The sequence below is a fragment of the Spea bombifrons genome, chromosome 5, assembly GCF_027358695.1.
Source record: "Spea bombifrons isolate aSpeBom1 chromosome 5, aSpeBom1.2.pri, whole genome shotgun sequence".
Taxonomy (NCBI): domain Eukaryota; kingdom Metazoa; phylum Chordata; class Amphibia; order Anura; family Pelobatidae; genus Spea; species Spea bombifrons.
This window is the reverse complement of record NC_071091.1, coordinates 69,678,800-69,701,361: the sequence shown is the minus strand read 5'-3', so window position 1 is coordinate 69,701,361 and position 22,562 is coordinate 69,678,800. Positions and strand designations below refer to the sequence as shown.

At 38.1% G+C, this 22,562-nt stretch overlaps 1 protein-coding gene across 1 annotated transcript in view; it reads right to left on the bottom strand.

The window, feature by feature from the left end:
- Nucleotides 1–2,893: 2,893 nt before the first annotated feature.
- Nucleotides 2,894–22,562, bottom strand: part of CARMIL1 (capping protein regulator and myosin 1 linker 1) — a 107,494-nt gene continuing 87,825 nt past the window's right edge. Inside the window, exons 27-37 of the mRNA XM_053467096.1 lie at nt 22,253–22,428; nt 19,551–19,638; nt 18,102–18,251; nt 12,516–12,582; nt 12,120–12,316; nt 11,503–11,612; nt 9,656–10,097; nt 7,465–7,543; nt 6,645–6,860; nt 4,965–5,105; nt 2,894–3,849 (exon numbers count right to left, since the gene is read on the bottom strand). Of these exons, the coding sequence (XP_053323071.1) occupies nt 3,686–3,849; nt 4,965–5,105; nt 6,645–6,860; nt 7,465–7,543; nt 9,656–10,097; nt 11,503–11,612; nt 12,120–12,316; nt 12,516–12,582; nt 18,102–18,251; nt 19,551–19,638; nt 22,253–22,428 (1,830 nt within the window). The 3' untranslated portion in view covers nt 2,894–3,685. The remainder of the gene's footprint in view (nt 3,850–4,964; nt 5,106–6,644; nt 6,861–7,464; nt 7,544–9,655; nt 10,098–11,502; nt 11,613–12,119; nt 12,317–12,515; nt 12,583–18,101; nt 18,252–19,550; nt 19,639–22,252; nt 22,429–22,562) is intronic.

The window sequence follows — 22,562 nt, the reverse complement described above, 5'->3', positions numbered from 1 at the left end:
TTCCACCACATCCCAAAGGTGCTCTATTGGATTGAGATCTGGTGACTGTGGAGGCCATTGGAGTTCAGTGAACTCATTGTCATGTTCAGGAAAACAGTTTGAGATGATGTGAGCTTTGTGACATGGAGAATTATCCTACTGGAAGAAGCCATAAGAAGATGGGTACACTGTGGTCATAAAGGGTCAGCAACAATACTCAGGTAGGCTGTCGCGTTTAAACAATGCTCAATTGGTACTAAGGGGCCCAAAGTGTGCCAAAAAAATGTCCCCCCACACCATTACACCACCATCACCAGCCTGAACCGTTGATACAAGGCAGGATGGATCCATACTTTCATGTTTATGCCTAAGTCTAACCCTGCCATCTGAATGCTGCAGCTGGAATCGAGACGCATTAGACCAGGTAACGTTCTTCCAGTCTTCCATTGTGCAATTTTGGCGAGCCTATGCAAATTGTAGTCTCAGTTTCCTGTTTTTAGCTGACAGGAGTGGCACCTGGTGTGGTCTTCTGCTGCTGTAGGCCATCTGCTTCAAGGTTTGACATGTTGTGCGTTCAGGGATGGTATTCTGCATACCTTGGTTGTAACGAGTGGTTATTTGAGTTACTGTTGCCTTTCTGTCATCTCGAACCAGTCTGCCCATTCTCCTCTGACATCAACAAGACATTTTCATCCACACAACTGCCGCTTTTTTTTTTTTTTTTTTTTACATTTTTGGACCATTCTCTGTAAACCCTAGAGATGGTTGTGCGTGAAACACTCAGACCAGCCCGTCATTCTACATGCCTAAATGTATTGAGTTGCTGCCATGCAATTGGCTGATTAGCTATTTGTGTTAACAAGCAATTGAACAGGTGTACCTAGTAAAGTGACCAGTGAGTGTATATCTGTTAAGATGTATTTCATTAACAGACTGTAGGGTCCAATTGAAAAGCTTGTCTATGTGAGACAGGCCCTTTAAGTTGTTTTTCAGACAATAAGTTAGTTTGGACCATATATTATTACACTTAACAGAACTAAGGATCAATGAATACAGTACAATAAAAGGGAACATTTATCAGCTCTTTTCTGTAGACCACTGTGTTGTTTGATAATCAATGTTCAATATACTTTCTATATTAATATACATACTTAAAGTACGGGAAGTAGGGAAGACCTCTAGATTATAAACTCTTTTGAGCTGGGCCCTCCTCATCTTTTAAGTTATATATGAATTGTTATGTCCTGTCTACCCTTCGTACAGCACTACGGAATCTGATGGCACTATATAAAACAATAAATAATAATAATAACAGTCATTTTATAGATTTCTTGTACAGAATCTGTGACATACTTATGGGCCACTTGTAATTACGGCTTTTACCATAACAAAATTAATTTATTATAATTTAGAATATGTAGATGGATAAATAGAGAGATTGATAGATAGATGGATAGATAGATATTTAACTAGCAGTGCTGCCATGGTTAATCAGGAAACAATTTATTTTTTAAGATTTTATTTAACCAAGGCTGTTAAGCGTTTTAAAAATGTGGCAATTTTTGGTTTGCTGTGTTTCAGCAAGTTCAGTAAACACCTCTTTTTCTGAAACGGAGTAAAAGAAACAGATTGTTATCTCCACTACAGGATATTTTTCTTCTTCTTCACTGGAACTCTCATAGTGCTTATTTAATTACGGGGCTGAAGAAGCAATTGGATGCAGCACAGTGGGGAAAGCCACAATGAAAGAACGCTCTAGCTTTTAGCAAAAAGGGAACTGTGAAAAAAGACTAAACCCCAAGCCCGGAAACATGGTTGTTTCGCTGCATTTCTCTGGATGTTAATTCACCATTTTTCATTGGGAATGGTGCATTTTCACTTTTAAAGAGGCAGTCATGCCACTAATGCTGCTTGTTCAGTTATCCCACGTAACTCGGGTAGCTGTGATGGTTATTTGCGCATGTGCACAAGGACCGCGAGAGCACATTCACAGTCCCATTGTGTTTCCAATACCCGAGACTGGGACATCAATGAAATAAGGAATCTCTGTGCACTTTTTAGAAATGTATCATATACTCAGCTTTGTGTACCATGGTAGGAAGTCAGTCGGCTCTCTGGACTGCGTAGGTGCTGGAATGAGCATACAAACCATGATGATGTTGATGCAACACATTTAACCTATGTAAAAAGACCCTTTCATCATTTTGCGGGTTTATTTTTAAGCAGATCCATGTCATTTTACCCTGCGAACGTCCTCCAGTTATCATAACCCCTTCTTGTACTTCTATGAGACTACAACCCTGTCTGATCTCACACACTTACTGACAATTGGCTATCCTAACCACAAGTTTATCCATTTCCAGAGTGTAAAGCACTTCGACGAAACATGAAAGTCCCAAAGGCCACATGAGTCTAGAGGCTTAGCCTTTAGAGAGCAGTACTTGTCACAATGAAAACCTTATAACACGGGGTTGCGGTGTTGCCCACAGACAGCCACTGAACATAACACAATTAAGCCAGAGCACGAGTGGCTTAATTACATTTTTAATCCCAAAACGAACAATCAAAAAAAATGAAGTTCAGCTTTTCATTTAGTAATGTGTAACATCCTGATTCCAAGTCTAGGCAGGTGGTAGATTATCGCTGCTGCTAATCACATACGCTCACAAAACCCAGTGACCGTGGTCCTTTCAAGCCCTGGATACGCCATTCGCTACTTGCAGTTATGGTTGGATGCACACATCCGAAGCTCTTACCTATTCCTATTAATGCTGGCTGCTGTGAATAAGGGATCATTACAAGCCTAACCTCCATTGATATCAAATAACATGATACCATAGCTATATTACATCCTTATATCCGTGTCGTGGGTAATGTGGTTGTTCCATATCAGCGGAAGAAAACAGAAAATATGAAAGATGTAAAATTGTTTTATTGATACAAATATACATATGAATAAAACCCCTTTAACTGCAATATAAGTGAATATCTATGTTATTATATTTTCCAAAAAATCTTTTTTTTCCCTTTATTTACAAAGTTACTTATTTCATCGTTCAAAACAATATCATAAAAGTGAAATTAAAATAAGAAAGCTTAGGACGGCATCATATGATCTGCAAATTATTTACCACTTATTACACAAAAAAAACCCCAAAGAAGCTCTATTTATTCTGTATCTTAAAAGATGCTATTATCATTTGTGCTTATTGATAAGTGCAGGAGAACTTATTTACAAGAAGGGAAGGAAGAGAAAAGTTCCTACCGGAGGATGTGAAACTAATATATATGTTTGTGTATATATATATATTTACCATTTATACAAATCATTTGTCATTATGTGTGCTCTGTTAAAATTACAATGTGCAATTACATACACGAAGAGCATGGTATAGTGGTCACGTGAAGAATTTGACTCACATATTATATTCTTTTCAACACGTGAAGCTTATTAGTTCCAAGACAGAGCTAAGTTAAGGTCAAGCGAGTCATTGCTTTGCTAAGTAGCTATGGCATTTGCTGTAGCAGTTTCTGATTTCATTTTTCAAGTACCGTAACCTACAAAAATGCTGGTTTTAACAATGATGGCAAAATGTCATTGTGGGATTACTCCTAAAATAAATCAATTTTTTTTTTTTTAAACATTTGAATGATAAAAATCCCCAAATTGAGTTACAAAGCAGAAATACCCATGCTGGTGGACATCCTAAATGAAAACAAACTCTTTGTCCACTTCCTCTCCAGAGTCACTTGATTTACTTCTCTGATGACCGTCTTTATTTGAAGAGCGTGATTTCAAGTCTGGTGCTTCTGATGAAGTTTGCCGGCTGTACTTTTTTGGTGAAACGTCAGACACAGAAGGCGGGCGAACTGTCCATAAAAGAGGTAAAAAGAAAGTGCTAAAACCAATAAAACTATATAAAAACAAAAATACAGTGGTTTCTGTCCCTTAAAATGAGTTCAAAGTTTCACAGGTACATGAGAAATAGTCACATTGAAAGTTATATGCTTAGGTACGTGGCAAAACATTTTTTACCTTTTCTTTCATGGTGCAGCAAATTTTATTTCTAAGTGAAATCTGCATTAAAGTCAATTTGTTTTCCTTAAACACAATGAAACTGTAAACTTTCCCCAAAAAACATACAGAAATGCCTTTTAATACCACTTGGTGATCAGCGTAAATGTCCTAATATACACACTAACCCCTATGCTGCTTGATAAGAATTATGTGCTTATGCTGCCACCTAGTGTTTGTTTTAGTTTTTCCTTTTTACAAATAACGAGAAACAAGAATTATAATGACTATTGCAAATTAATTCCAGAACTAAGTGACTTTGGTAACCATTATTTATCATTGCTACGTTGATCATTGATATGATAAAGGATGATACAGTAAAAAGGCGATTCTGGTTGCCTTAGCACATTGTCTTCAATCCGCAGACAAGACCTTGGAGATGCTGAAAGCTTATGGACTTTTCTATGTGGGCCCGATAAAAAGGTAGCAATATCACCTATACACTCCACTTTCACTTGGGCTAATACAGCTGTATCCATTTTCCGTATCACTATTGCAAACAATAGAATGACCCAATATTCCACTGGTTGTACAGAGATAAGAGACCACCAGAAGTACAAGGCCCTCTCTGCTCCTTCTGTCATAGAGTGAGAAGACTATTTCTTCGTAAAGCCCAAACACTATGAAGCCCAAGATATTTGGCCAGTAGGGGGTATATTATATTTAAATAAATGTTATTAAAGGGGTAAGTTCATTAGAATCAAATACCTTACTGTGTAATTGTAGATGGCACGGCTATATAAATCATTAGTCTAGATAAAAAAATAATAATTCTGAGTGAGGTAAGCAAGTTACTTTCTTTTTCTCACCAATTATTTCATTAGATGAAAATATATATTAATGGTTGCATAATGAAAGCATATTGGTTGGAACACTATTTCTCGCATTTTCAGCTTTTTCTTTTTTTTACCTTCATCTAAGACTGGCTTGGCTGTTGGTTGAGGACTGCTCTGCCCGTCCCTTTCCTTGTCCGATGGAGCCCTTTTCAGCACAGAAGGCGTAAGCGCGGATTTAGGGGAACAAGGCCCAGCTGGTGATTCCGGCATATCTTCTATTAACATGAAGCCAATTCATATGGAAAAAGAAGATGAACAAAGGAAAATGTGTCATTTCAGTCTACAAAGGATCATTGACAGTCTATTTTAATAGCTAACAAAAAGACACATGAAAACAAGGTTAGACAGTGTTCCGGAAATGTTTGAAAATGATAATTTTTTCTTGTTTGGAAATACCTCTAAATAAATGAGCAAGAAGAAAGCACAATAATACCTATTACTGCCCTATATTTAACTACTAAAAATAAACTAAGCCCGATTGTTAAAAAAAACAAAAAACGGATTGTTAAATCACAGTTTAGTTTAATTAGCATATTTTTTTTGCAAAAGAGAAACGTGAGAACTGTAGTTTTTTTCTTTTTGGCACCATCATTTGGCACTGTTGTCAGGGTGCCACTGAGAAGCCTAAACCTGGAGAGGTCTTTAACAGTCTAAAAATTGTGCTAAAATCACAAGGGTTTTTAAGTTGCTGAAAGATAATATTTTGGTAGCTAAAACTGGCAGCACACAGTAAAGACACGTTGTTTAAAGTTTAATATATATATATATATATATATATATATATTATATATATATATATATATAAAATTTCCCTTTTGAGCGGAATATGTAACACTTGTTATTTCTATATGACATGGTGCAGAATGGCTTGGCTAAGCCCCTTTTGGGTTGATGGCCCTTTAGCTTGCTTAGCAGAAGATGGAAGCTGGAACGGTCCCGTCACACATGCCAGCCAGGAGGAGAGATCTCAATGAGCGGTTTTTCTAAGTTAAGTTTAGACCAGGGCACCAGTAAAACGCACGGTTATATTACTTTCATTTTTAAATACAGTATATCGTTTTGCAACCAAGAAGAGTTTGTTTTTTTGGAATTAATGCATTCCAACTGAATATAATTTCAGTGTTTATTCAGCTAGCGGTCCTGATTACAAAAATGTAATATGTGCAGATTGGAGTTTTGGACAATCATAGGGGTATAATAATTAACACCTGTCAACACTGCTTAATGGAGAATGGGTGATTCCAAACAATCCTCCCAATTATGAAGATTTGAAGTAATTAAAACAAAACAAGGCAGTTCGATGCTGCACAATATTGGAACTATGCCTAATGGAAAACATTTGTTTGTTGAACACTGGTTCTGATCATGGGAACCCCAGGTGAGAATTCTCGGCTCAACACGCAGACAGCAAGGAACTTTGGTTCTGGCTGAAAGAAAGAAAATTCTGGAACTTCGAATGAGAAGGTGGTGACAGAACATCATGTTCTGGGAAAGAAAGCAAACATATTTAAATTGATAGAATGTTATCCCTGCACCTGAAAACCCTTGAATATGTAAAGGCACCCCCCCTTCTTTGGACATAAACATATCTTCAGAAGAAACCTTCCAGATCCATGTTAAAGCTGATCTTGATGGACACATGCCTTTTTTATCCTCCTAACTTAATTATGTATTATACACAAAGTGAGTTTATTAGTCACAGAATAGTCAGCAATTTCTACTGGATAGTATAAAATAAAAAATGTTCTGCTCACCGGTACGCGAACTGCTTCTGGGTTTCTGAGGCACCATAGGTCGCACTGAGAAGGACGGTTTTGAAGACTGAAGCGGTTGTTTTGGACTAGTAGGGGTGCTGGAAGTACTCTTGGATCGTACACTGGCATCTGCTTTTAATTCATTTTTAAGATTTTTTTCCGGGGAAGAGTTGGTGGATTCTCCTTTAGTCAGAGGGAAACGGCTTTCTTTTGAAACTGAAAAAAGCAAAAATCATACCTATTAATAAAGAACACTCTAATGGATCGTTGCAAGCTGAATGCTTTAGAAATAAATCTCTGGTACACAAAAACATTTTATGGTTATTCCTGTAGGGACAAATCAGTCATCTTGATGAAGCTGCGTCAGCCTGCATGAAATACATACATGATGTGGCAGACCACAGTTCTGCTGGCTAACGAGGACACAAGCCTTTCCTGTGGGATGTAGGCCTAGTTGTATAGCTAATTGTACTTTCTTCATAGCTTGCTAGCTAACATGATTACCATTGCAGCTCTCTCGAATCGTAAATCCTAAGTAAACAACTGCTTTTAGTCTAGTTCTGACTTAAAGCAAACATTTGTTCCAGAAAAAAACCCAAGTTTGAATCATCAAGGGCCGGCAGGAATATCAGTATTTTTTTTTTTAATTAGAAGGGATGTCAACTGCATGATATCATACATAGGTGGAACATATGCCCCTTAGTGCTTTGCTCTGTCCCCTTTATCATACATGCACTATAGCTTCCAAGGCCAAGTTACATTGTGGAGAGCAGTGCAGCTGAAGCTTCCACCAGTACTCCCATAGTTACCATCCACTTACCTGGTCCACTTCCATCCACTTTATCTGTCGTGACCAAGCTATCGGATGTGTCTTTGCTACTAACATCATTTCCAAATTTCTGTAAGCAAACGAATAATAAAATGTTACATTTGTTTGGGCTGTACAGTTTTAAAGATGTTTTCTTTTTCTTTTTTATCAGTTTTTGGGGGGATATATAATACCAGAAACAGTTACGATATGCTTCATGCTTGGACACACTACAGGGTAAACTTAATTTAACGGGTCTTGGTAACGTCTGCCTTCTACTACAGGTTAATTAAACAATGTAATATGCAATGTGCACTTTTAACATCTAACCATTAAGATTCTAACAAATCTGCACCTTTGGTATTTGTTCGCTTACATGGCAGTTGGCAGGCGATTTGACTCACCAAATTCATTCGGCATTATGAAGGGTCAACTCTGGTGAGTTTCTGCTGTAAAGAAGGCTAAGCTTACCCTGAATAATGCATTGCTACATAGTACAGAGATCTCACTGATTTATTTATATATTATACAGTGCCAGCTGACCTCAATGGTAATGTAATGTGAAGCTGGTAAGTTAAAACTGCAACTCTTCTACAAACTCAAATACCAACTTTCACTTGACTTACGCTAGTGAATAAACCCCAGTGCTGACTATCTGCAAACTACATATATCTGACCACTAGGTGGGGCTGTTAATAAGCGAGTCATCTAGCCTACAATTAACACTGCGGGGTTGAAGAGGAAGTTAGCAGGAGGGCTGTAGTTTCATCCCGCTGCCTTCACATAACAGCAGTGAGGTTTTTCTCCAAAAACACCTTGAGATTTCTTTAAATCACATCTCTGCATTATGCCTGGTTTACTCAGAGATGTGATTTAAAGTATGCATTATGCAGGGCCAGCTCAGCATTTCCTCAACAGATATTTCCCTGGAATGGCCCTTTATGATCCATAGTGAATGCAGGGAGTTGAAGCCACGACTCTCCTGCAGAACTTCCTGAGCACTGCCTTCTCAATTGTTTGGACTTGAAACTTGGTTAAGCGCTAAGTACTACTATTTTGCTTATAAATGGGAATTAAGTTCCCAAATCATAACATTGCTTCTATCAGAGGGCCAAGGTTAGTTCTGCAACCGGTCCTTTACCTAAAGTTGCCAAACTGTACTGTACACAACTTACAAGGCCAACAAAGACACTTATGCAACAGGAAGTGTAAATGTGTACCTTGGCTATTTGCCTCACAAACAGGCCGCCGAGTAAACAAAGATGAGATGGGAGCAAGTGAAATAACTGAATACGTCACTGAATAAACTGCTTGTTTTAGACATGGTCTCTGTACAGGTCTGCAAGAGTTTATAATTCATAGTCTGGAAACGGAGATTAGAAAAAACCCTAGTCTCAAAGTGGGGGCTGTCAAAGGCACAAGGCAAATCCCCCCCCCCTGGGTTGGCCTGAATTAAAGATTTTGGGCCATTGCCTGAAGTGTTTTGGGAGTGTTTTATTGCTTTTCTACATATAAAGGGCAAGATTTATAGCGTACAAACAACTTTAGATGACATGGATCCTGTGATGACTGGATCCTTTTTGTGAACCTCTTATAGACTGGTGTACATTCTCTTTCAGTAAATGTATTTTGGACATGATTGGAGAGCGCACATGAAACATATTGTACCCCGAAGTGTTTTGGTTCATCCTTTATTACTGGACCGCTGGACGAGACTGCTGTATTTAATGTTGCCACCACTCCCTCTGCTTAGTCTCACTCCTGAAACTTAATAGATTGAATATGTTCTGTTTTTCCAAATTTGCAAACTTCTGACACTGATGTCTTGATCTCTATAAGATCTACCCGATTCCAGGTATCTGTAGCTGCTCTGCAGAGTGCGGCTTTAAATTATATATTTTTCACTCTATTCACACAGTATTGCACTACATTTCCCTTCCAGTTTTCTTATTTACATTGTTTATTCATGCAGGAACTTATTACATATTCATTAAATACTATATGTTTGTGCAATGATTCTATTTTATTATACTCCATTTTACATTAAAATCAGAATGTTTCTTTTTTCATATATTTTACCTCTGTATGTATGTATGTATATATATATATATATTTATATATATATATATATATATATATATATATATATATATATATATATATATAATGTACACACACTCCACACCTAAAGTAAAGTCCTTACTTTATTAGCTGCTCTTTTTTCCTGCTTGGCTCTCATCTCAGCCAGCAATCCGCTTCCCATCACCTGGACACCAAGCCTCCTTCCTGACTGGGGGCTGCTTTTGCTCTCAGGCTTTGTAGAATCTTCAGGCTGTAAGTTCTCCTCTATAGAGTCCGGTGTTTTTACCTCCTCTAGTCGCTCCGTGCTGCTGCCGGCACTTGTGCTGGTACTTACAGTTCCATTGTTCTCAGAGACCCTCTCTTTCTTTGAAGCCTCTGGCACAGCTGCTTTAACAGAGACTTTAGGTGAAGAGGGCTCTTCAGTCACGAGAACAGCCTGAGGACGATCGGATTTGCTTCTGGATTTTATTAAGTTAAGAAAGCCGCTCTTCTTAGAGTCCCTCCTCTTCTTCTCATCTCCCTCGCCAACATCCTGAGAATCTCCACTTCTGAATGAATGTTTCCTGTCCCAAAACATACAGAATTATCCACAAGTGTCCATTTCATTAAATATTAATTTAAATAATTCACCAGTAACAAAAATCAGATTCTATTACATATGATATTATCCATGATCATAAACGTGCATGCAGGGATCTCTTTACACTTGGTAGGAGTTTGTCCCTGTTTGTCCATTTGAAAATGTCATACCCCATGCAATGTGTAAAATGCAGTTTCAAGGGTGCTGCTAGCTCTTCACTTTTGGATGTGTAATCTACCAATCCTGAAATTAATCTTGCGGCATTGAAGATATTTATTTGTAGTCATTGACTCAACCATTTCTAGTCCTAATCTAAATGGAAGCAGTGTCTGAGTACCGTATATTCCGGCGTATAAGACGACTGGGCGTATAAGACGACCCCCAACTTTTACAGTCCAAATATAGAGTTTGGACTATACTCGCCGTATAAGACTACCCCTCTACCCAGCGTACAACAACCAGCCAATCACGGCAAGCGATGTACCTTACCGGTGGTTTGCTGGTTGATTTGCTGACATATACATACATGCACTGCCCTTACACACACACACACACACACACATATATATAATATATATATCTATATATATATCTACACATATGCCTGTCCATACATACACATTTATACACTGCCTTCACCACACACCCCTGCCTTTACACACACATGTATATGTATATGTGTGTATATATATATATATATATATATATATATATATATATATATATATATATATATATATATATACACACACACGTATGTATAGATATATATATATATATATACACACACACACACACGTGTGTGTGTGTGTGTGTGTGTGTGTGTGTGTATTTCTCCCCCCTTTCTCCCTTTCTCCCCATCTCTTACCTTATCTTCTTTCTTCCATCCAGTTGTGGGAGCCCGAGGTCTGGCACTTCAGACCTCGGCTTCCCTGCTCTCTAATCACTACGCGCCGACAATTGATGCCGGGCGCCGGGACATGACGGCATCCCTGCGCTCGGCATCAATAGCCGGCGCGTAGTGATTAGAGAGATTGGTGGCTTCGTGGGAACCTCCGGCTTGGTAAGTACCCGGCGTATAAGACGACCCCCCACTTTTAAGAAGATTTTTTGGGGTTAAAAAGTCGTCTTATACGCCGGAATATACGGTAAATAGAATAGCAGCAGCTCAGACAATAAGCTGAACTATCATCACTGGATGGTATGGCGAATTCTGTTAGACCTTCAATGTCTCCGTCAATCCATTACGTAGTTCTTTTTGAGGCTGGTAGCCCATCTTGGATAATACATGAGAACTGATGTGTATCTTTCCTCCTCCAAGTTTATTTGGCAAACAGATCTACAATACAGCTACATGGTTAAACTTTTATACTGTGTTTTCCACATACTTTCCTTCCATCCTCGTCACTTTCTTGCTAAAGAACTCCTCTACACCTTCGTCTACTCGAGAAATGAGTCCATTCTGATCTCCATCCAAAGGTGCTTCAGCTCCAAGTTGCTAAAATAAACAGAAAGAGGTTTAAAAATCAGAAAATCACCAAGTCTTTAGTTTTGTGATTTAAACATGGTCCATATCGATAAAAGAAGACATTATGACTGATGATCGATTGCATCGTATTTTATTATTCAACATGGAGATTAGACAAAAATTAGACTGAGTAAGAGTATGGGTAAGTTTATTGGTCTCACATTATTATGTGTTACCATTCAGACAAAAGCTACAACACAGCAAATCTAACTACCCATACTATATAAAATAACAGAAGAAAATGGTAACGAAAGTTGAAGTGCAAGATGGAGGCTGGAAAGGAAGGCATAAGGAGTAAATGATGAAAAATACAGAAAAAAAAAAAGACAAAAAGAACAATAACAGAGGGAAGAAAGAAGGAATGCAGCTAAATTGAGACAAAAATCAAACAAAAAAAGGAGGGAAAAAAAGACCCTGGGAACACAAAATAATGTGCAAATCAGGTTTAATTATACATTGTATATTCCAAATCCTTACACCCGCTTTGCTGGGCTGCTGTTTTTTCATTCTCTTAGGTCGCAGTTTGGTAAAATGTTCCAGCTTCTTCGCTTCTTCTGAGGGTAGCTCTGCAATGACACCAGATGTCCTCTTCTCCTGCTTGACAGAGGGATATGGGGGGTCCTCGATGTGTATCGGAACATCCTCAAGTGCTTTGTCCAAATCAAATTCCATTTCTGAAATCCAAGCACATTACAAAGTTTAAGAAAATGTCACATGGGTTTTTACATTTCAATTTTTAAGATCAAACAAAATCTGCTTGAAATATTGTGAGCTCCTAGAAAAGGTTGAGCAAAGAGCGACAGAGGGGTTTGAGTCCTAGAGAGGAACGCTTGGAAGATATAATGTACATTGTCATTTGTTTAGTACGCTTACCAAATGCTCTGGACACCGGGCGCAGCATTCTACTGTGAATACTCTTTCTCTTGGACTTGGGAGTCATCTGAAATCATACAAAATAATGTTGATCTTAAAAACAATCCATTTAATTTGCAACATTTTAGTAAGACATTCCACTTTTCCTGTATGTCCAGTGCATTTCTACAATTTACAAAATTTAATACAAGAGTGCGAACCTATGCTTGTGCTTCGAAGTAAAGGTTAAGGCAGGCAAAAAGCAGAACGGACCTTTTTGGTCTTTTTATCATTCTCCAATGAGAGGTAAAACGAGCGAATAGTTATTAAAAACACTTTCTCCATTTTCGCTTAATTTCTACAATAGCTTTAATTTATAGGCATTTTTTCTTTTTTACATGTCGCAAACAAACTACATAATGTGAAAAAAGTCAAAACAAAACGGTTTTCAAGACACAAATAATTGAAAGGACAGAAACCCCTCCTTAGCACTGAATAGCTATTGATAAGTGTAGATTACAGATGTCTGGTTAAAGTACTTTTCTCTAATGCACTTAGTGAATCTTCAGTATGGATTCAACCTCTTCACTCTTCTGAATAAAGCATCTAATGACTTGACCTCTGCCAAATCCAAAGGTCATACTAATTCTCGCATTATCTCTCCGCTTCTTTTGACGTCGATGATCACAGCCTGTGTGACTCACTTGTAGATATCCTTCTACAATTGGTGTGTATAAAAGTGGTAATTATTTATAATCCATGCTGCTTACACCATGTCTGACTAAACCGACAGCCGATGTCTCTTCCACACAAATAGCTATTTCAAGTCTGGGTGTTTGGCTGCTTGCAGGTAGTCCAGGCAAGAAAACCAAAGCAATCTTCACATGAAGTGGAGACCACAACATTTTACTTCATAAACAGGACAGAAACAGACAAAAATTACTAATTTCAAGCTGCTAAAGAGCTCTTTATCATATAACTATGATTAAGAGCTTTTTAGCAACTTGAAACGTGTAAGGCCCCACTTGAGGATTGCTTTGATTTTCCTACCCAGACTACCTGCAAGCCGCCAAACATTCAGACCAGCTGTATGACTCTCCCCCTTCTTTAGCTACAAGTGATACAGCTCGCCTTTTGTTCAGATCACACCTATGCAATTTCCATTCTTGGTAGTCTACTCCAGCAAAACATTACTACTTATATTTTCTGCTCTTCTTTCATGACGCATCATCTATTAATAAACATGCTTATTTGGTTTAAAGAACCACACATAAACCAAGAATATGCATCTGACATACAGATCTTTTTCTTCTTCTCAGATGTCCCATATGAGTTTGTGATCTACCATCATCTTCTTATATATGTAACATTACTACCAAAAGTTTAGGTTTCTCCAAAACATTGTTTAGTAAAGTTATTCAAGTTAAAAAAAATAGACATATTGTTCAGTAGCACTCCTATTCTAGTCAAAAAGACTAGACTGTTACTTTCATGAATAAACTATAATTCTTTTGGCAACGTGCGATTATATGGTCATCTTATTTTTCCTCTGAGCAGACGGGTGGTGTTTGGTCACTCTTACTTCCCCACCCACTCCACTCTCTCTTCCCATCAACTAAAGGCTACAACACATGCTGCTAGGCCCATCCCTTCATGAAGACAATCCCCCAAGAGGAGAGAGTTGTCTACCATAGAAAGTTCCCAGATATGCCTAGAACCATAAATATAAATCTAGAAGCCAGCAGTTTTGCTATGTCTACTAGCCCAGGGATTCTATGATAAAACAGGTAAACCTATCAGTGTCCAGTTTGGAACCCCCATGAAGCAGTAACCAAGATATTTAACAGCGAGTAAATGATATGCACGCCCTGTGACACAAGTTTTAAGCCTCTAATAGTTCATCAATAAAATGAAGTTGCTGTTACTACTTAATGGATGCAACCAAATGGTTCTATTAAGAGTCCTTATGAAAACCATCACTTGAGGGGTAAACGTATTTACAAGTTATAGAATTTATTGAAGCAGGGATTTCAACAACAATATACGAGTAAGGAAAGCACAGACAGACTGTGTAGATATTTCAAGGGAATGTCCTATAGATATCAATGATTTTTCTCAAGCCTCAGTTTAATCTGTTCTTTTTATTTTGTAGACACTCATTCTATCCAAGTCTGGCTCAACCATATAAGCAAACTAAGTAATCGTCTAGAGTGCCAAACGGCTGTGAGGATCAAGTCAGGTGCCCTCATGGAGTATTATCGCCTAGAGAGTTAAGGTTTGTGTCGGCACAGGCTTTAACACAAGCATGTCTCCCTACAATTCTAATGAGCAAAGACGGATACTTTTTTTTTACAGAGTGTGGCCGGACGCATGGCTAGGCAGCAAGGCTTCTTAAGCTTGGCATTTTGAAGATAAATAATGTGATTTATAAATGTTATAATTGTATTTAGACATTTTCCTTTGTTAATGTTCATAACTATTGTGAATTTTAGGGATGTATAACACTGCAATACACTCATACCCAGCAAACAACTTGAGCACCTAGAAAAGCGTCACATCATAGAAGGAAAGTGCAACAGAGGGATGTGGGTTATTGCTAATGTCCTATGCCGGTGCTCACCACCATCAGCCTGCACACTGTGTGTAGAAGAACTGGTGTTCTGGCACAGATATCCCTTGACTCTCTCCCTTTCATCCATTTTTTTTGAAGTATATTATTGTATTCAATGCTCAGCCGGGCTGCGCTCTGTAATCTCTGAACCTACACAGATCAACCTTTTACATCTGAGCAAAACTTCCAATGACTGCAGCCACGCAAGAATGTGCCCAATGTTATCACCTTTATAGATTAAGGTCCACCAGCTGTCCAATGCTTTTATGACAACGTACACAAGCAGTGACCGCCTTATAGCATCAATGGCTGCTGAAATCACTCACAAAAAACAGACATGCAGTGGAAAGTTAAAGCAAAAAACACAGAAATATAAAAGAGAAAGAAGAGAAACGGAAAGCTAAAATACTTACACTTCTACAGCAGAGAGTCTCCATGCAGCAGAAAGAAAGAGACAGGGTGTGAATAAAAAGAAAAAAAGAAGCAAAACATTTCTAATAAGCAGAGGAAAGTTAAAAAGCTGCAAAAACAAAAGAAAAGGAAAAACAAACAAAGGAAGCTTTAGTTAAAGTCAGAAAGGGGCAAAAAGAATATAATGCACTTTCATCCATACTGCGGTCTTACTAGACAAGCAAATAGACAGTATGTGCTTTGTGAGATTTGTCTGATATGAAATACAGTTAAGATAAAAGCAAATGCATCCTAATATGACTATAACAACAAAAGAAAGATGTAGACTAAAAGGTAGGGAAGCATGGATGTTCCCTTGGCTTCTTCTGTAACTTAAGAGAAGCATAACTAAATAAATTGTTACTGCCTATAGCTTCCGTCTTTCGTTTGGCAATCAATGTAAGAGGTTTGGAGACATGTTAACGTCTCTATCTCATGGATGCGGACAGCTGTGTCTGAAAGTGAGGGAGACAGTTATCTAATAGATTTGCTGTCCTAAAGTTCTCTCCCCCACCCTCGCCGACTGTTATAAATGCTGCCTGAGCCAAACAAAAACAATCAGCAACTAAAGGTGAGAGATAAACATGCAGATCACCAGAACAGGAAGTTAGGACACTTTCCCCCATGGTACAAACATAGGGTGTTTTTTGTTGTTGTTGGTTTTTAATACATTCATATTGCTTCATTTAATTTGGAAATACAGTTACGTGGGTTTATTTAGTATAGAGAACTGTAAAATGTATTTTTGTGTGACAGATCTAATAGGTGTATGATGGCTGTTAATGATAAGCCCCTGTTTGTAAAACACATGCATAGTACCCAATATGTCCCTGATTAAAGCATAGTATAGGACATGAGCTGGGTACTCAGGAGTCCCTGTCCCATGCATTATCCATAGCACCCTTACATTGGCCTTAGCAACAAAAGAAACCTAAACTTCTGTCCCGCTACTAAAAATGTTGCCCACCCCTCTTTCTTCCACAATGATGTTGTTATAAGGAAATATATTAATATGAGGGACACACACACACACACACACACACACACACACACATATATATATATATATATATATTCCTTTATAGGTTACATCCCATTAATAAAAGAAAAATGCAAACAAAATACACTGGCTGACAGAAAAACTATTTTATAGGTTTTATAGAGGCAAAAAGTCATGGATAAAAACTATTTTCAACCAAAAGGCAGATTTACACACACATCATGCATTTTGCACATCCATACTTTCAGTAGGCATCACAGTGTCAGCCCCTACTTCGTTGTGTGATTGGCAAAGTACATCTAGCTTTGTCCTTATGTCCCAAAGGGTCAAGAGAACTTGGTATGTTTGTTTTGGACAGTCTTCTTGCTGGCAGGTGTACCTGCAGGAATTGTTAGTGTAATGGCTTAATGAACTGAATAAGCATGTGAGCCCCGAGGCTATGCCTCAGTCTCTATAATATTGTTTCAGTAGCCAAGGGAATAAGAGAAAGAAACCCTTCAAGCTTCAGACTCAACAGAGGATATACATTTGACAGTAACCCTGACATATATTAATATAAAAAGGCAATTTCTCAGAAAATGATTTTACTCTACAAATACCCACAAGATCAGCCCAGCTGGTGTTTTGCTCATTATGTCTCCACTCAATATGCGTCCTTTTAACACAGAAATAGTGCCACATTTCAATCTAGGTACATTAGCAATTTCTCTGGCTTAGCCTGAATTTGGTGGTAACCGTCAGAACGACGGATGGCAAGATGCAACAAATCCCGAGTTTACGAACTTGGGGGAAAATATCACCAGATACCAAGAGTTCTTTGGAGCTCCTCAGTGTGACCACTGAGGTCATTTGAGACTACGTAAATCTTAATTTATGTTTAAGGCACTAAATTCAACCCTTTCATTATTAAACCCCATTCATTTCTGCTCTAAATTGTGATTTTGAGATACACCCCAACATAACAAATTAGCATTTGCCAGATATATAGGGGGGTCACTGATGCATTGCAGCCATTTTAGAACATATGATGCTTATGGTAAACATACTAATCGCCAAACCGGGGACAGCATAAGTCACTTTATTCTCAGTGTGACAACTCCAAAAGACCTACACTACAACCAGTGTTATTGCTTTCCCTACAGATTTATAAATCTTGACAACTCTTTTCACAAACATATAAATATACAGAGAGACAGAGAAGAAATGAACATGCCGCCTATTTCCCCAGAAAGCACATTTAATGAAAACAGATTGCCAATCACTTCAAATGTATGCGCTGCCTACAACCGTTTCTGTATCCCCAATGGAACAGCATGAAAGCATATTTTACATGAAAAACAGCGAATTAATTAAAATGACCACCCTACAAGCTTATCCTTTCCAACACTTTAGTCATGGAGCTGAAAAAATAACTGATATTTTATAATATAACATGTACTAGATGTACATCGCATGCATTGAGATTGCAGGGGCTGATGAGAGCATATTCTAGAAGTACATCTGTGAAGATGGTGACGGATAATGAACAATGAGCAGCGCCTCTCACCATGCAGGTGTCCAAGTCCTCCAAACGCTCCATCTCTGTCAGGTCTTCGATGGTAATAGTTGTTCTCTTGGCAGGCTTCTCCTCAATGGTTTCTATCTCCAGAGAATCTTGATGTGGTAGTGGCTTTCCACGCTTAGTCAAATGGTCAGCCTAAATATATTCACAAATACAAATTACTAAAGGACTGCAAACTTTATAGTAACAGATGAGATCAAAATACATTTCTTCCTAACTCCATACTTTATGATACAGTTTCTGCACAGCTATGGCTCCCTCAGCACCTCATAAGATTTTCCAAAAGATAGTAATAGCGTTACAGAATGTTTAACATGTTCATGTCTTCCACTGGGTCTCATATGATTGTCAAAAACAGAACAACAATGTTACAAGTTATTTAACAAAAATGGATTATGTCAGCAACAACCATTGCTATGACATCACACACCTGAAGGCTGTGGTCGGGCAAGATGCCATGTTACCACATATATTAGATACATATTGATTTCACCTAGTATACCTCTGATACAGCTGAAATGATGTCTTATCAAGGCATAAGTGGATGTAAACTATATTAAAGCTATATAGACCTAAAAATCACGGTATTAATATAAGGGGGCACACCTATATAAAAAAAGCCATTATCTGCTCAACGGCAAACAATGTATTTGGTAGAAGTTAAAATGTAGAAGATTATTCAATTCATGCTCTGAAACATGAGCACAAAGCCCTCTGCAGCTATTCCCACAGGATCTCCTGTCTGAAAGCATCGGAGCCGGTGTGTGACTTTCTTAACATGAATCATTGCATACTGGCGAAGTACAACATCCCAAAGGTGCTATCCTCCAAAACCCGGCCTAGGGAGCTGCACAGAAGGGATGCAATGACATTTTACGGCATTAAATCGAGAGACATTTTAGAACGTTCCAATTAAATGATGACCCATTGGTTCACATAGGTAATAACATCAAACATCATTTTAGATGACTAAGGAGGTTACAATGACCTACAACCTATATCCTATTTTACCAAAACTCAGTTTATTGCAAGATTTTCCACATCATGCTCTTCCATTAGCCATGCTGGTATTAATAAAATATTACAGCTGAATAGCTTCATGATTAACTGCTCTCTAAAATTTCCCAGCAAGCCAAAAATTAGCATGTTCAATGACTAACTGTTACAGACAAGTAGATATCCAGGAACTTAAATTACTTGCTGAACTGCAGATCCGTGTCCATGCTTCACTTCTCATGCATGCTGGAAGCAACTGTTTTGGATCTATGGCAAGAATGCTTTTTGTTCTTTTTTTTACTTTTTTTTGTCCTTCCACACAACAGTACATAATGTATGGCAATATAAAATGACTGAATTTGGGAACAAACCTCACAAAAGAAAAAAGCTAAACACAAGATGACCAGGTATTAAATACTGCAGGATTTGCGTACTCACCAGTTTATGATGGCTGGTGGAAAGAGCATCTAAGATTTCATCGACAATGCGGTCAGAAAGGAAAGAGGCTACAGTCAGTTTGACTTCACTGTTAAGGAAATATACAAGATAACAAACAGATTCAGTTTAGTTCACCTAATACCAGAGATATATATATATATATATATATATATATATTATATATATATATATATATATATATATTCATGCATTTACAAGTTCTTCCACACAAAACTCATCCAATCATGTCTTTATGGACCTTGCTTTGAGCACTGGGGCACAGTCATGGTTGAACAGAAAAGGGCCTTCCACAAACTGTTCCCACAATGTTGGAAGCATAGCATTGTCCAAAACGTCTTGCTATGCTGAAAGGGACATATATTTTGGACAATATGTGGGAACAGTTTGGGCCCAGCCTAGACTTAGAGCCAGCCTCATCATATAGGTGACCTAAGCAGCTGCTTGGGTTAACAAGTTGGTGAGGACCCTACTATAGCACCCTCTTTTTCTTGAGTTCTCCCACCTGCGGCCTGTCAGGAGGTAACTGTGCTTTTTTGTAACAGATATCTGCACCACTGGAACACCAAGTAGGATCTCCCTGCAAATTGGTAAATTGGGGATCTCGTAATCTGATCCTGGGCCCTAGATCACCCCTAATTAACCCCTTAAGGACAATGGGCGGTCCCTAAACCCATTGAAAACAATGCATTTTGAGCCCGTACATGTACGGGCTTTGTCATTAAGGGGTTAATGCATCACTGTCTCTGATAAAATACCTTATTCTAACACTTTGATTAGTTTACTCACTTTATTTTGGCCAGATACCAAGGATGAAAAGGTACAAATCCGGATTACAGAAAATAATAACAATATAAAGGTGTGGGTATGTGCGTGTCAATATCGGAACAGGTATTAGTTCTTAGATTTGATTATGCAGTGGCTTCTCATCCCCACATGCATGCAATATAAAAGAGCATAAAGTAGGCATGATTATATATCTGGATCTCTATACTAAATGTATTTTATATTACATTATGCGGCTGCCGTTACCTGTCAAATACTGACATATGTGAAATTCAACAACCAACAGAGGATGCAAGTGAAATATTTTCATTCCTTGTGGAATATCCTAACTTGCTCATTGAGCTCCTTTCAAACACAGATGGCAAATGATCTTGGAAATTAGACTGAGGATTCAAAATACACTATTAATAATGTTAATAATGTTTATTAATCTACAAGAGCCCCAACAGGAATGGAGAGGGTCTTCACATTTGTGTTCGCTCTGATAAAGCAGCAGCTTTCAAGATTATACATTTTGAACCTGGGATTTCAAGTGATAAAAGGTCCACTTAAGTGAACTGGACAGGCACTTCGTACAGTAAATGTTCATTAGTGCCAGTTGTCACTGTAGATGTATGAGAAGCGCGTGGAATGGAGAAGACATTGCTATGCAGAAATTGTGCAGCTTTTCTTATCAGCAGAGCCTTGATGGCTACTTTGCATAGGAAATATAAATATCTTTATTTGTATTATTTTTTAGTAGGGGTTTATATGACGCCATTATTAGAAGTAACGTAGAATCATAGCTGACATTTTTTGTTATCGGTACACATGATGGCCTACATGACCATTGTCATAATTCTTTTCAAAACCGAATTAAAATTTCTATTCCACTAAAAAAATTCACGTGGAATTATTTTATTTTGGGGTATTCTAAGGGTAGGTGGGAGAATAATGGTGCTTTTTCTATCAGGGGTAGAAGGTGCTATACATCAAACACATTAAATTAAACCTAATCCAATCAGTAAAATAACTTTAGCTCCCATTTAGCTAAAAGTGTGTGACACACTATTAGAATGACCCCATTATTAGAATGACATTTGCATAGCTGGCACATTGAATCTTCTACAAAGCTGGTCCTTGCACCCGGGCGTGCACCTGTGTGTGTGTGTGTGGTGGGGTTGTGCCAGGGAATAGTTTATTCTGCAGACGTCTAAAGTGGTGGCAGCCGCTGGGCTTCTTTACTAAAGGCAGATTGGCCCTTTGTATCTCTTTCCTCCTTTCTAGGAGCTCAGACTGTGTGCTGGGCATCAGTTTATCAGCATTATACAATTCTAAAAGTCACAACAGTGTTTAGATAGCAGCAAGGCAAATTAAAAAGTGTTTGTAAATTAAACTGTAAATACATATTACAATCTAAAACTGAAAAAAATGTGTATGTGTGTGTGGGGGGGGTGCAGCATATTTGTTCTCAAAGAACTATATAAAAAGTTAGACCAAAATGCTTCAGAGGTGGTAATAATGCCGCAGTGGTGAGTTACTGGTTGTAATGTTCCTTAAGGCAAACGCTGGATGCAAATGTACTTCAATCAAAGCCGTTTTCATAAAATTAAGAGATGTTATGACAGTGACAGCACATCATAGCGTGTGTCGTCTAATTCGGTGATTCAAAACCCAGCCCTCAAGGTACACTAAAAGGACAGGGTTTAGTAATTACCGCACTCTGCTCCATTCATAATATCAGATCAGTGTTTATCTGCCGCTAGGACTATTGCCTTAGTAGACTGCTGCAGCAGTAGACACGCGATATATTATTTATCAGTCTGTCTGAAGATTTTGAACACACTACCGTTACAGTTGCCATTATGAAATAAGAATTTGATCTTTTCAGACTTCTCACCTATTACACAAAAACTCACCTTATTTTATTAAGAATATCTATTCCTGACTGCTCAAGCAGTACATTTTTTACAAAATTGCGAGGAATGGAGATTTTCTCTGTGCTGGCCTGGATCAGATCCTGACGAATGTGGGCTTTCTTCGTAACGTTGGGACAGAGAGCCTCTGCAGCATCCACCATGGACTCGAGCATTTGCTGTTAAAAAAATCAACATTGTGATCTCAAGGTAGCAACAACCCCTCTAGAACAGGGGCAGTTTCTGAGAAGAACGAGGGTACAACATTGTAAGTGATCATAAAATCAATTTTTCCCCTTTGGCTGCCAATAAA